Genomic DNA, 11,433 nt, shown 5'->3' with positions numbered 1-11,433 from the left:
GAACTTCCGGAATTTTTTGGCGGAAGTTCCTGGGATCCGAAATTAAAAAAAAATGACCTCGTCGCCACCATCGCCGCCGCCGCCTCCGCCGCTGCCACCAGCGCCGCCGAAGCTCCTCCCTCCGAATCTCAGCCTAATCCGCCTCGAATCACCCATTTTTTTTTGTGTTTATGATGATTGTTGTTTTTTTAAAAAATGAAGAAAAATTTTTGAATTTTTTTTTTCTAAAATTTTTAGAGTGTTTTAGAGAGTTAGAGAGTAAGAGAGTTGGAGAGTAACACTAGTAGAATAAATGTGATGAGAAGCGGTTATAGGCAAGCGGTTTACAAAATCCCCTTCCCATTTGCACTGAAAAAAAAAAAGAGGGAAGTGTAATGGCCAGCGGTTTTGGCGTGAACCGATTCCCTTTTAACTAATGGCCAGCGGTTCAAGGCCAAACCGCTGGCCAAAACCGCTGCCATTTAAAAAAAAAGCGGGATATACCCTTTTCTTCTCCTCCCTCCGAAATTTTAGCAGCGCACTTCACTTCTTCGTTCTCACTTCACTCCTCCTCTCTGTCTCCCGCCTTCACTCCTCCTCTTTGTCTCCCTCGTCCTCACCTCTCTTCTCACTTCTTCAGATTCCGGCCACCACCACCACCACTCCATTCATATTCAATTTTTTTTATTGGGCTATTAATTGAAGCTGCGTTTGGGGGTCGTGGGTCGAGGCTGCTGGTGGTGGTGGGTTGAGGCTGCTGGTGGCTTGTGGTGGGTCGAGGCTGCCGCTGGTGGTTGCTCGAGGCTGGTGGTGGCTGGTGGTGGGTTGAGGCTGCTGGTGGCTGGTGGTGGGTCGAGCCTAAGCTAAGCACGCATTCTTCAATCTTTGCCTTTCTCACTCTCAAATTAGGGTGAGTTCTTGCTAAATTTTAGTTTCATATGTATTAATTAGTATTAATTGTTTGGTATTCCAAAATTTCAAGTTAGGGTTTCAAGTAGTTAATCCAAGTTTCATATGTAGCTTTGAATGAAATTGTTTGAATTTGAGTTGCTTTGAATGAAATTTATGAATAGAATATATATTAGTTACATTTTAGTTTGTTAAGTGTGGTTAGTAAATTGCAATGTATGAATATATATATATATATAAGTAAACTTAGTTTGATTTTGTATGTATGTTAATTTAATTATTAGCCCTGTTTAAATTAATGAACTTGTTTATTGTTGAATGTCAAATAAATGCAAATAATAATTGAATGCTTGCATCATCATTTGCCTAGATACCCGTTCGAGTCTTTCTCAATAGGAGAAAGTCTTGAATAGTCCCCAGTTGGGACTGTTCTTGGACGTTTAATCTCACTTAGGTAGTGAATGTATGTCTCTTTTTCGATTTTAAGGAATATCCGGGCTTCTCATTTTCTCACCATGTTCTCTGGGTACATATGTAGGTAAGTTATTACCTACATCGTGTACTTGGAGAACTGGGGGGAAATGCTGCCAAATTTTCCTTAAAATTGAAAAGTTGACATACATTCACTAGTGAGATTAGACGTTCAAGGATGGGTTAGGTTGGAGTGATAAGGACCTTTTGGGAGCATTCATTTTTACGATTTATGGATGATATATATGCTATGTACTTTGATTACATAATATATGTTACATTTATCATTGTTTGAAATGTGTTGGTATGTTTAAAGGCAATTTAAATCGTCAATGGATCGCGGTTGGATGTATGGTAGACGTGATACATTGGAATTTTTTAATGGGGTTCAAGAGTTTTGCAAGAGTGCTTCACAGTATCAGCTTAGAACGGGTGTCAATTACCTTTATTGTCCTTGTGTCAATTGTAATAATGTCATAAGGGTCAATAGTGTGGATACCATCATGGCTCATGTACAATGTCATGGGTTTAGGCCTCAATATCATGTTTGGGTTTGGCATGGTGAGAAGGGATCGTATAGGGAGAATGTTGTTGGCAATGATACGAATGTTGAAAGTGCCGAGATTCATGTTGAAGAAGAAAATGGGAGTGATGATGGTGGTGAAGGGGATGACACCGAGGATGGTGGTGGTGATGATCACTTGGATGAGATGATGCGTGATGTTGAAGGTGAATTTGGTGACCGACCTGATGTATTTGAGTCATTATCAGAGGCTGCCAAAAAGCCTTTGTATCCCGGGTCCAAAAAATACACAAAACTCTCAGCCGTGCTTACACTATTTAACATTAAGTCTAAGCATAACTGGAGTGACACTAGTTTCACTTCTTTGTTGACTGCGTTATGTGATATGTTGCCAGATGGGAATGAACTTCCTAATTCCTATTATTATTCAAAGAAACTAATGTGTCCATTTGGTTTGGAGTATAAAAAGATACATGCATGTCCTAATGACTGTGTTCTGTATCGAAATGAATATGAAGAGTTGGAGAAGTGTCCACGTTGCGGTAAGTCGCGTTACAAGCGATCAAGCTGCAATGCTGGTAGTAAAGGACCTCCTGCCAAGGTGTTGTGGTATCTTCCTATTATTCCAAGGTTAAAGCGTCTATTTTCAATTCCAAAAGACGCCAAGAACTTGAGATGGCATGCTGAGGGAAGAAAGAAAAATGGTTTGTTGAAGCATCCTGCTGACTCTCCACAATGGAAGAACATCGATATGAAGTTTAGGGCATTTGGTGGTGAAGTCAGAAATTTAAGGCTTGGGTTGTGCACAGACGGTATGAATCCATTTGGCACTCTTAGTACTAAACACAGCACATGGCCGGTACTTTTAGTGATTTACAACTTGCCTCCGTGGTTGTGTATGAAACGGAAATATATAATGCTTTCACTTTTGATAACGGGGCCAAGGCAACCTGGAAACGACATTGATGTTTACCTTGAGCCCCTTATTGATGATTTGAGAAAGATGTGGGACGAAGGTGTTACCGTTTATGATGCCTATAAGAACGAGATGTTTCTTTTGCGTGTTGCCCTTATGTGGACCATCAATGATTTTCCTGCATATGGCAATCTGTCCGGGTACAAGAACAAAGGGCATAAAGCATGTCCCATTTGTATTGATGACACACCGAACGTGTACCTTTACCACTATGGCAAAGATGTGTACGTGAGGACCCGAAGATTTCTTAGGCGCGATCATCCGTATCGTAAGCAGAAAAAGGCCTTCGATGGGAAAGTTGAGGAGGGGGTTGCGCCTAGGCCATTGAGTGGAAAGGAGGTTTATGAGAGAGTGAAGGGTATTCCATGTGTTTTTGGTAAAACAACGAAACCAATTGACCCACACGCTCTCTTTAAAAATGAATCAATCTTTTGGAAGCTTGAGTATTGGAAAGAACATGATGTTAGACATTGTCTCGATGTGATGCATATAGAGAAGAATGTTTGTGATGCAATTCTGGGGACAATTATGAACATTCCTGGAAAAACGAAGGATGGCAAGAATGCGCGGTTAGATTTGCAAGAGTGGGGTGTTCGTCCGGAGTTGTGGGTTCAAGCTAAGGTAAGGATGGCGAAGGTTAAGGAAAAGGGAAACGAAGATGGTGGTCAAAACCGTAAGGGGAAGCGCAAGGACAAGGCCACGAGTATCGCAAAGAAGAAAGGTGATGGAAAAGGAAAAAACCAAAAGGTGTATTTACCTCCAGCTTGCTACACATTATCAAAGGAAGAAAAACGAAGGTTTTGTGCTTGTTTGTATGACATTAAGCTTCCTTCTGGGTTCTCGTCAAACATGAAAAGATTTGTTTCCTTAAATGGAGAATTGAAGTTGACAAGTATGAAATCCCATGATTGTCACATGATGATGCAAGTTTTCCTACCGATTGCACTTCGTGAAATTTTACCAAAGCACGTGAGAGAAGTTATAACAAGCCTCTGTGGGTTTTTCAATACTATCTGCAGCAAAGTTCTTGATCCCTTTACACTTGATGCTCTCCAGGCGACTGTTGTGGTAACTTTGTGCGAATTTGAGATGTTTTTACCACCTTCACTTTTTGACATAATGGTGCATTTGATTCTGCATTTGGTTCGTGAGATTAAGTTGTGCGGTCTAGTATTTATGAGGTGGTGCTACCCTTTTGAACGACACATGGGTACACTGCAAGATAAAGTAAGAAATCCAGCCCATCCAAAAGGCAGTATGATACAAGGAATTGTGTCCGAGGAGATTGGGAATTTCGTGGCAGAGTATGTTGCCGTTGCCGAACCTATTGGGCTTCCTACATCCCGACATGAAAGGAGACTTGATGGTCATGGCACAATCGGGTCAAAAAGGATCTGGGCTGCTCGAGATCAAATCATGCAAGCTCACTTATTTGTGCTTCATCATATTGCGGAGGTTAACCCATATTTAGAAGAGCACATGGATAGTTTGCGTGCTGAATATCCATCAAAAGGGGAAAGAGCACTAATGCAGTTGCATAATAAGATGTTTGTGAACTGGTTCCATGATCGTGTGATGCGTCAATTGGATGAGACTGTGTCTGATACAATAAAGTGGCTAGCTTATGGTCCGAAGGAAGATGTTCATTCATTTGAGGGATATGATATAAATGGGTACACATTTGGACTGAAAGTCGGGATCCGAAATCCTCATCGACTCAAAATAGTGGTGTCACTCTTGTGGCTTTATCAAGAGAATTTGCCAGTGCGAAGGATACATCACCAGTTGACGTACTATTATCATACTATGGACGAATTCAGGAAATATGGGAACTAGATTACCGTGACTTCAAGGTTGGTATATTCAAGTGTAAATGGGTCGATAATAATAGGCGCAACGTGAGAAATGATGACTTCACTCTTGTAGATCTTGGCCACTTGCGGGATAGTCTTGAACCATTCATCCTTGCATCTCAAGCTAAGCAAGTGTTCTATGTAACTGACCCGTCCGATCCAAGATGGTCCATCGTCCTATCTGGCAAAAGGAGAATTTTAGGGGTTGGAGAGGTTGAGGACGAGGAAGAATATGATGCATTTGATGATTCTCCCCCTTTCACTGCTCCTACACTTGATGTAGCAACTGATGTAGATGATAATGCTACTTATATTCGATCTGACCACAATGAGGGAATACACGAATGAGGTACTTTTATTAATGCATGTTTCATTTACTAAATATCTTATGCTCCAACAAGTTTGTTTTTATTTCGGGAAGTGTTTTATTTTTTTTGTATTTTCAATGTATAAGCATGTAATATTCACTAAATATATGAATTGTTTAGAGGATTATATGTGAATTTGTTATGAAACCAAAGAAGTTGGGTAAGTGTTTGTCTTTCATCGTGCCTCAGAATTGATTGCCATTACTGATGACTAACAACATGCTTTGCTTGTTTACTATAGGTGTGCACATATCATGGATCCTGATGAGAACCTTCATTCTGATGAGGATATAGATGATGATTCTGGGGACGAGTTGTATGATGTTAATAAGGAGACGGATATGGGGGAACCGGAAGACCAAGCTTATGACCAGTTCCAACATAAGCTTGATGAATTTGAGCGTATAGCTGAAACTGCCCCACCTATTAATGATAATGTGGTTACCGAAGTTGTAGGTGATTCACATTGTGAAACTCAAATGCAAAGGCAAGTGAAAAAAACCGGTGGTGGAGGAGGGGTAAAGCCACCGGTGAACAGAAAGAGTAGGGGTGCAACTAAAGCTTTCAAGAAACCCGGCGTTCCTATGGTGCTTGAGTTTGATGAGTTAGGTCAACCTACTGGCCAATGACGCGACAAATTTTCTAGTCAAGTTGGCATTGTAACTCGTAAAATACCAATCACACTTGAGTTTGCCGAGATACCTCACGAGTTGCTTCAAACATTTTGGGACGATACTATGGTAAGTATTTATTTAATGCAATCAAACTTTTTTTTTAAATTCATATATATAAAAAAAAAATTTGCAAAAACAACCCCCGGGCCTAACCCAAGGGCTGCAGCCCGGGGCTGCTGCCTGGGCTAGCTGCTGCAGCTGCCTCGGCAGGTGCCTTGCCCGATTCTCGGGTTTTTTTTTCTTTTTTTTCATTTTTTTTTCTCTTTCCTAACGTGGATGTTTGGCGCGAATTACAGAGTATGTTCCATATTCCTGATGAGCCGGCCAAGAGAAAAGTGTTTGAATATTTTGTACAAGAGAGATTCAAAAACTTCAAGAGTTACTTGAGGACGAGATGGATCCATAAGAGAAGAAAGAGAAGACCAAAGAAAAATGTGCCTGCAGATAGAGAAGAAGAGAAACCTGATAAGAAACCGTGGGATTTATATCCACAAATAACGGTGGATTATTGGGAGAAGTTTGTGGAAAAATCTTCCACTAGGACCGCACTTGTATGTTTTTATTTAACAATAGAGTCGGCTACTCATATTTAGTTTCGTACAATGACTGATGCTAACATATATATCTGAATGTGTAGGAAAAAACCGAACAAGCTAGAATCAATGCCGGAAAGAAATTGTATAATCATCATATGGGTTGTAAGACCTTTGCGGAGTTAAGACCAAAGTGGGTCAAAGCGGGTCTATACCCCAAATCCATAATGTCATCAACCGATAAACCACTTTCTTCCTCGGTGACAACTTTGGTTACTCGTGCAATTGACTGGTGGTGTGCTATGCATGGGTTGGACAAGGAAACCGGCAAGTATGTCATGCAACCGGATAAGAAAGTAGTAGCAGATGCACTTGTAAGCAAATTTTTCTACTTATTAATTGTATTTCCTTGTCAAGTACATTGTACTTAGATCTGATAAATTTTTATGTGTTGTTAAAGCTCGAGCATACTTCGGAAGTGATTGAAGGCAAGCTGACTCCAAGCATCACACATGATCCTTTCACCTTAGCTTTGGGAAAACCATACCACCCTGGGCGAGTAATTGGTTTTGGCGGGAAACAACTAGGGTGGGAGAAGGTGATGGGTTCAGAATACACCAAATCAGCAAAAAGCATATCAAGTGTTAATTCGCCAAATCGGATTGATGAGAAGGAAAAGGAATCAATTAAGGCGGAGATACGCGCGGAGCTGCAAGAACAGATGCAAAGTCAATTCAATGCCATTCTGAAGCACATGAACTTGCCGCCTTTGCCATTTCCCTCGAGTACCCCAGTAGACTCATGTAGTCACCCAGGAGGCCTCGAGGACGATCCAGTAGTTGAGAGAGAGGTCATTTTAGTACTAGCATGAATTACGTCATATGAAGTTCGTCTATTGAGGTCGTTTGCATGTTTAATTATTTTACTTTTGCAGGATCCAAGTCCTACGGATGCAGAGTCACTGAAGAGAGCAAATCCGATACCTGAACCTTTCCCAGATGTTAAGGTGAACTTCACTACCTAATCAGCTTTTCTTATGTTAGGCTTTCGTTTATTATTTCTTAATTTATGTCCTAACTCCTAACCAAATATGTAGGAAGAGACGCCTTGTGAGCTTCTTCACCCCGGGGAAACAACCGGTGGACAGTTACGGTTGGTGGGGTATGGTAGTGCACAACCTTTTGACAAGGTGCATTTTAAGTCTAATACTAGCACCCATTACATCTCGGTCGGGATCGATTCTATAGTTGCTGGGTTTGAGGACTTACCACTACCGGTGCCTAGAGAGGAATATGATTTTTTTAAGCTGCGTGACGCAACCGGGAGCTTTGTGCAATGGCCACGTGATCGGTTGAGGTTGGTAGGAGGGGTAAGTAAATAATACTTGTATGTAACTACTTGTATGTAACTAGATTAACATGTGCTTTGTGCAATGACCATGTTTTTTTATGCTACTAGATTACTATGGAAATTCAGTCCGCTAAAAGAAAAAAGGTGGAGAAGCAAAAATCCAAGGAAGAAGGTCCTCCGAAGATGGAACAAGGACAAGTGTCGAAGAAGAGTTCGAGAGCTTCATGTACTCCACTAGTAGAAGCCAAAGTCCTTAGGTCGCTTTCGAAAGCATGTACTTTTCTTCACAACCGTGTTAGTGAGTTGCCTACAAGTACACATATTCAAGTGAACTTGCCTAAGACATTGTTCCACTATGATGAGGATGCGATCGCATACATTTCTAGAGAGGATGTGACGGAATTTCTAACCAGTTCCATGCTTAACATATCCATCATTCAAACATTCATGAGGTAAATTAATGAGACTATTTCTAAAAATATTGTATTTTTGATATTTTCATACCAAAACAATGCAACTAGTAATTACTTGCACACATTACTTTCTTGAAGGTCACTACAGGAGCTCCTTACTAGTAAACCCGATGGTGAAGCAGCAGTTGGGTGGTTATGCCCCGAGCAGACCTCCGTAACCAAATGCTTGAATAACCCTCGTGATGTGATAGATTACCTTGAGCGGGCTATTAGAGAATCAATGCGTGTGGGAAACAAGTTCTTATTAGCCCCTTGTTTTGAGGAGTAAGTGTAAATATATCACTCTTAGTTTGTTTGTTAAGTATAGATGTTGACGCATAACAATTGATTGATATGATATTTGCTTTTATATACATGTAGTCTACATTGGAGCCTTTAGTGATTTGTGTTTCCAATAACACAATCTACTACTTTGACTCGGCTCGTATATGGCCACCAAGGAAGTTGCTAGTGAATAACCTATTGAATAGGTACATACCGCTTCCTATATATTGTTTTGTATCACCACTTAAGTGATTGAGTGGCTATGTTCCTAAATCGTTTGTTTTTTATTTTTTTGAAGTGTTATGAAGAAGTTGAATTGTCGTTCGGTTGCAGGTTCCACGTGGAAATATGCGAAGGTAAAGCCTCGATATATTGATTTTTAAAAAAAATTGCCTTGAGTTTTGGCTATGCATGACTATTTTAACATTGTGTCATTTTAGTGTGCGCAACAAAACAACGGCGTTGACTGTGTCCTCTACGTGATGAGGTTTATGAATGACATAGTCAATAGGTGCACTGAAGCCCAACACATTGAGGAGGTACTTGTTTTTACTTTTTTCCGGTTCGATTTCGGGTAAAAGCCGTCCTAAAACTAAGTATAATGCTAGTTTGCTATGATTTCAAACATTAGACACCTAAGACTAGTTATAATTGACATGTTATGATAAAGAAATTGCTCATTAGATAAGAAATGTAGAAATCGGGCAACGTAGTAGTGAAACAGACGATTTCAGGTAAATGCCGTCCTAAAACTAAGTATAATGCTAATTTGCTATGATTTCAAACATTAGACACCTAAAACTAGTTATAATTGACATGTTATGATAAAAAAATTGCTCATTAGATAAGAAATGTAGAAATCGGGCAACGTAGTAGTGAAATAGGCGATTTCGGGTAAATGTCGTCCTAAAACTAAGTATAATGCTAATTTGCTATGATTTCAAACATTAGACACCTAAAACTAGTTATAATTGACATGTTATGATAAAAAAATTGCTCATTAGATAAGGAATGTAGAAATCGGGCAACGTAGTAGTGAAATAGGCGATTTCGGGTAAAAGCCGTCCTAAAACTAAGTATAATGCTAATTTGCTATGATTTCAAACATTAGACACCTAAAACTAGTTATAATTGACATGTTATGATGAAGAAATTTCTCATTAGATAAGAAATGTAGAAATCGGGCAACGTAGTAGTGAAATAGGCGATTTCGGGTAAAAGATGTCCTAAAACTAAGTATAATGCTAATTTGCTATGATTTCAAACATTAGACACCTAAGACTAGTTATAATTGACATGTTATGATTAAGAAATTTCTCATTAGATAATAAAAGTAGAAATCGGGCAACGTAGTAGTGAAATAGGCGATTTCGGGTAAAAGCCGTCCTAAAACTAAGTATAATGCTAATTTGCAATGATTTCAAAAATTAGACACCTAAGAATAGTTATAATTGACATGTTATAATAAAGAAACTGCTCATTAGGTAAGAAATGAAGATATTGGGAAAGTGAGCACCCGAGGCAACTACAGCACCCGAGGCAACAACCTCGGGTTATGCTAGGCAGCTGCAAGCAGCCAGCCACCAAACTGCAACAGCTGTCAGGCAGTCGCAGCAGCAGCCTGTGCAGCTGCCAGGCACCAGCAGCAGCAGCCTAGGCAACTGCACATGCACCCGCAGCAGCCACCTAGCAGCTGCAGCAGCAGCCATGCCGCTGCACAGGCAGCTGCTGCAGCTACAGCAGCTGCAGCAGCCACCAGGCACCTGCCAAGGCAGCTGCAGCAGCCACCAGGCACCTGCCAAGGCAGCTGCTGCAGCAGCCCAGGCAACATCCGTTCGTGAAACCGAGCCGTTCATGCTACTTTGTGTATTTTTGCGTACTTGCATTGTTAGTGTATTATGGACAATGTTTGTGAAAAATAAGTACTTCACGGAATAAAATATAAAAAAGGGTAAGTAGAAGTGGAAAAGGCGATTTTGGGTAAATGTCGTCCTAAAACTGAGTAAAATGATCTTTTGCTATGATTTCAAACATTAGACACCAAAGACTAGTTGTAATTGACATGTTATGATAGAGAAATAGCTCATTAGATAAGAGATGTAGAAAACGGGCAAAGTAGTAGTGAAATAGGCGATTTCGGGTAAAAGCCGTCCTAAAACTTAGTTGAATTCTAATTTGCTATGATTTCAAACATTGGACACCAAAGACTAGTTGTAATTGACATGTTATGATAGAGAAATAGCTCATTAGATAAGAAATGTAGAAAACGGGCAAAGTAATAGTGAAATAGGCGATTTCGGGTAAAAGCCGTCCTAAAACTTAGTTGAATGCTAAATCGGGCAAGTTAGAATGATGTTTGAAATATTTAACATATATACATTATTATTTTTAATTATTAGTTTGAATTTTATGTAATATATATGAATGATGTTTAATGTTTGGTATTTTTTTTGTTTTCAAAGGTTTGTAAAAGGGAAGGCCCTTTGACAAAGGAAGAGGTTTATGAAATTCGCTACATGTGGGCTTTTTTTGTGACATTTGATGGCATCTAGGTAGAATATATAATATATATGTGTTTATTAGATAATGACTTGGATTGAGTTTTATTATTTTTTTTTATGAACAATAAATATTTATATTTAGTTGTTACCATATCTTTTTTATTTTTATATATAGTACGTAAATCCATATGTACATTATATTACTTATTTGTAATTAGTACTATACATTATTTATGAGTTTTATATATGTTATTATTATTATGCATTTTATTGTTATTGAATTATTATTATTCCAAAATTTGTAATATTTTTAATTAATTATTATTTATTAATATTAATTAATATAATATTATTAATTAATAATAATATTAATAATAATAATAATTTTTAAAAAACTGGAATAATGTGCTTCTCAAACAGGTCACTAATATTATTATTATTAATTATTATATATATTAAAATAAAAAAATAAAAAAATAAAAAAACTACAAATGGGAAGCGGTTTGGCGCCAAAACTGCTTCACAGCGCCAAACCGCTTCCCATTTGCACTGCACATAA

At 39.0% G+C, this 11,433-nt stretch overlaps 1 protein-coding gene across 1 annotated transcript; it reads left to right on the top strand.

Annotated features, from left to right (window-relative positions):
- Positions 1-6,887: 6,887 nt before the first annotated feature.
- Positions 6,888-10,925, top strand: LOC110714838. Its single transcript, XM_021893390.1, has 9 exons — positions 6,888-7,136; positions 7,221-7,292; positions 7,383-7,655; positions 7,745-8,088; positions 8,188-8,335; positions 8,470-8,579; positions 8,672-8,729; positions 8,814-8,912; positions 10,836-10,925. Exons 1-9 carry the CDS (start codon positions 6,888-6,890, stop codon positions 10,923-10,925), a joined length of 1,443 nt encoding a protein of 480 aa, XP_021749082.1.
- Positions 10,926-11,433: the final 508 nt, after the last annotated feature.

The sequence above is a fragment of the Chenopodium quinoa genome, unplaced genomic scaffold, assembly GCF_001683475.1.
Source record: "Chenopodium quinoa cultivar QQ74 unplaced genomic scaffold, ASM168347v1, whole genome shotgun sequence".
Classification (NCBI taxonomy): domain Eukaryota; kingdom Viridiplantae; phylum Streptophyta; class Magnoliopsida; order Caryophyllales; family Amaranthaceae; genus Chenopodium; species Chenopodium quinoa.
The sequence above is the reverse complement of the archived record's forward strand: the minus strand, read 5'-3'. Positions and strand labels throughout refer to the sequence as shown.

Coding starts and splice junctions, on each gene's coding strand:
- LOC110714838 (XM_021893390.1), top strand. CDS start 6,888: ATGGGTTCAGAATACACCAAATCAGCAAAAAGCATATCAAGTGTTAAT. Junction 7,137..7,220: donor ATCCAGTAGTTGAGAGAGAG/GTCATTTTAGTA, acceptor TTACTTTTGCAG/GATCCAAGTCCTACGGATGC. Junction 8,730..8,813: donor CCACGTGGAAATATGCGAAG/GTAAAGCCTCGA, acceptor GTGTCATTTTAG/TGTGCGCAACAAAACAACGG.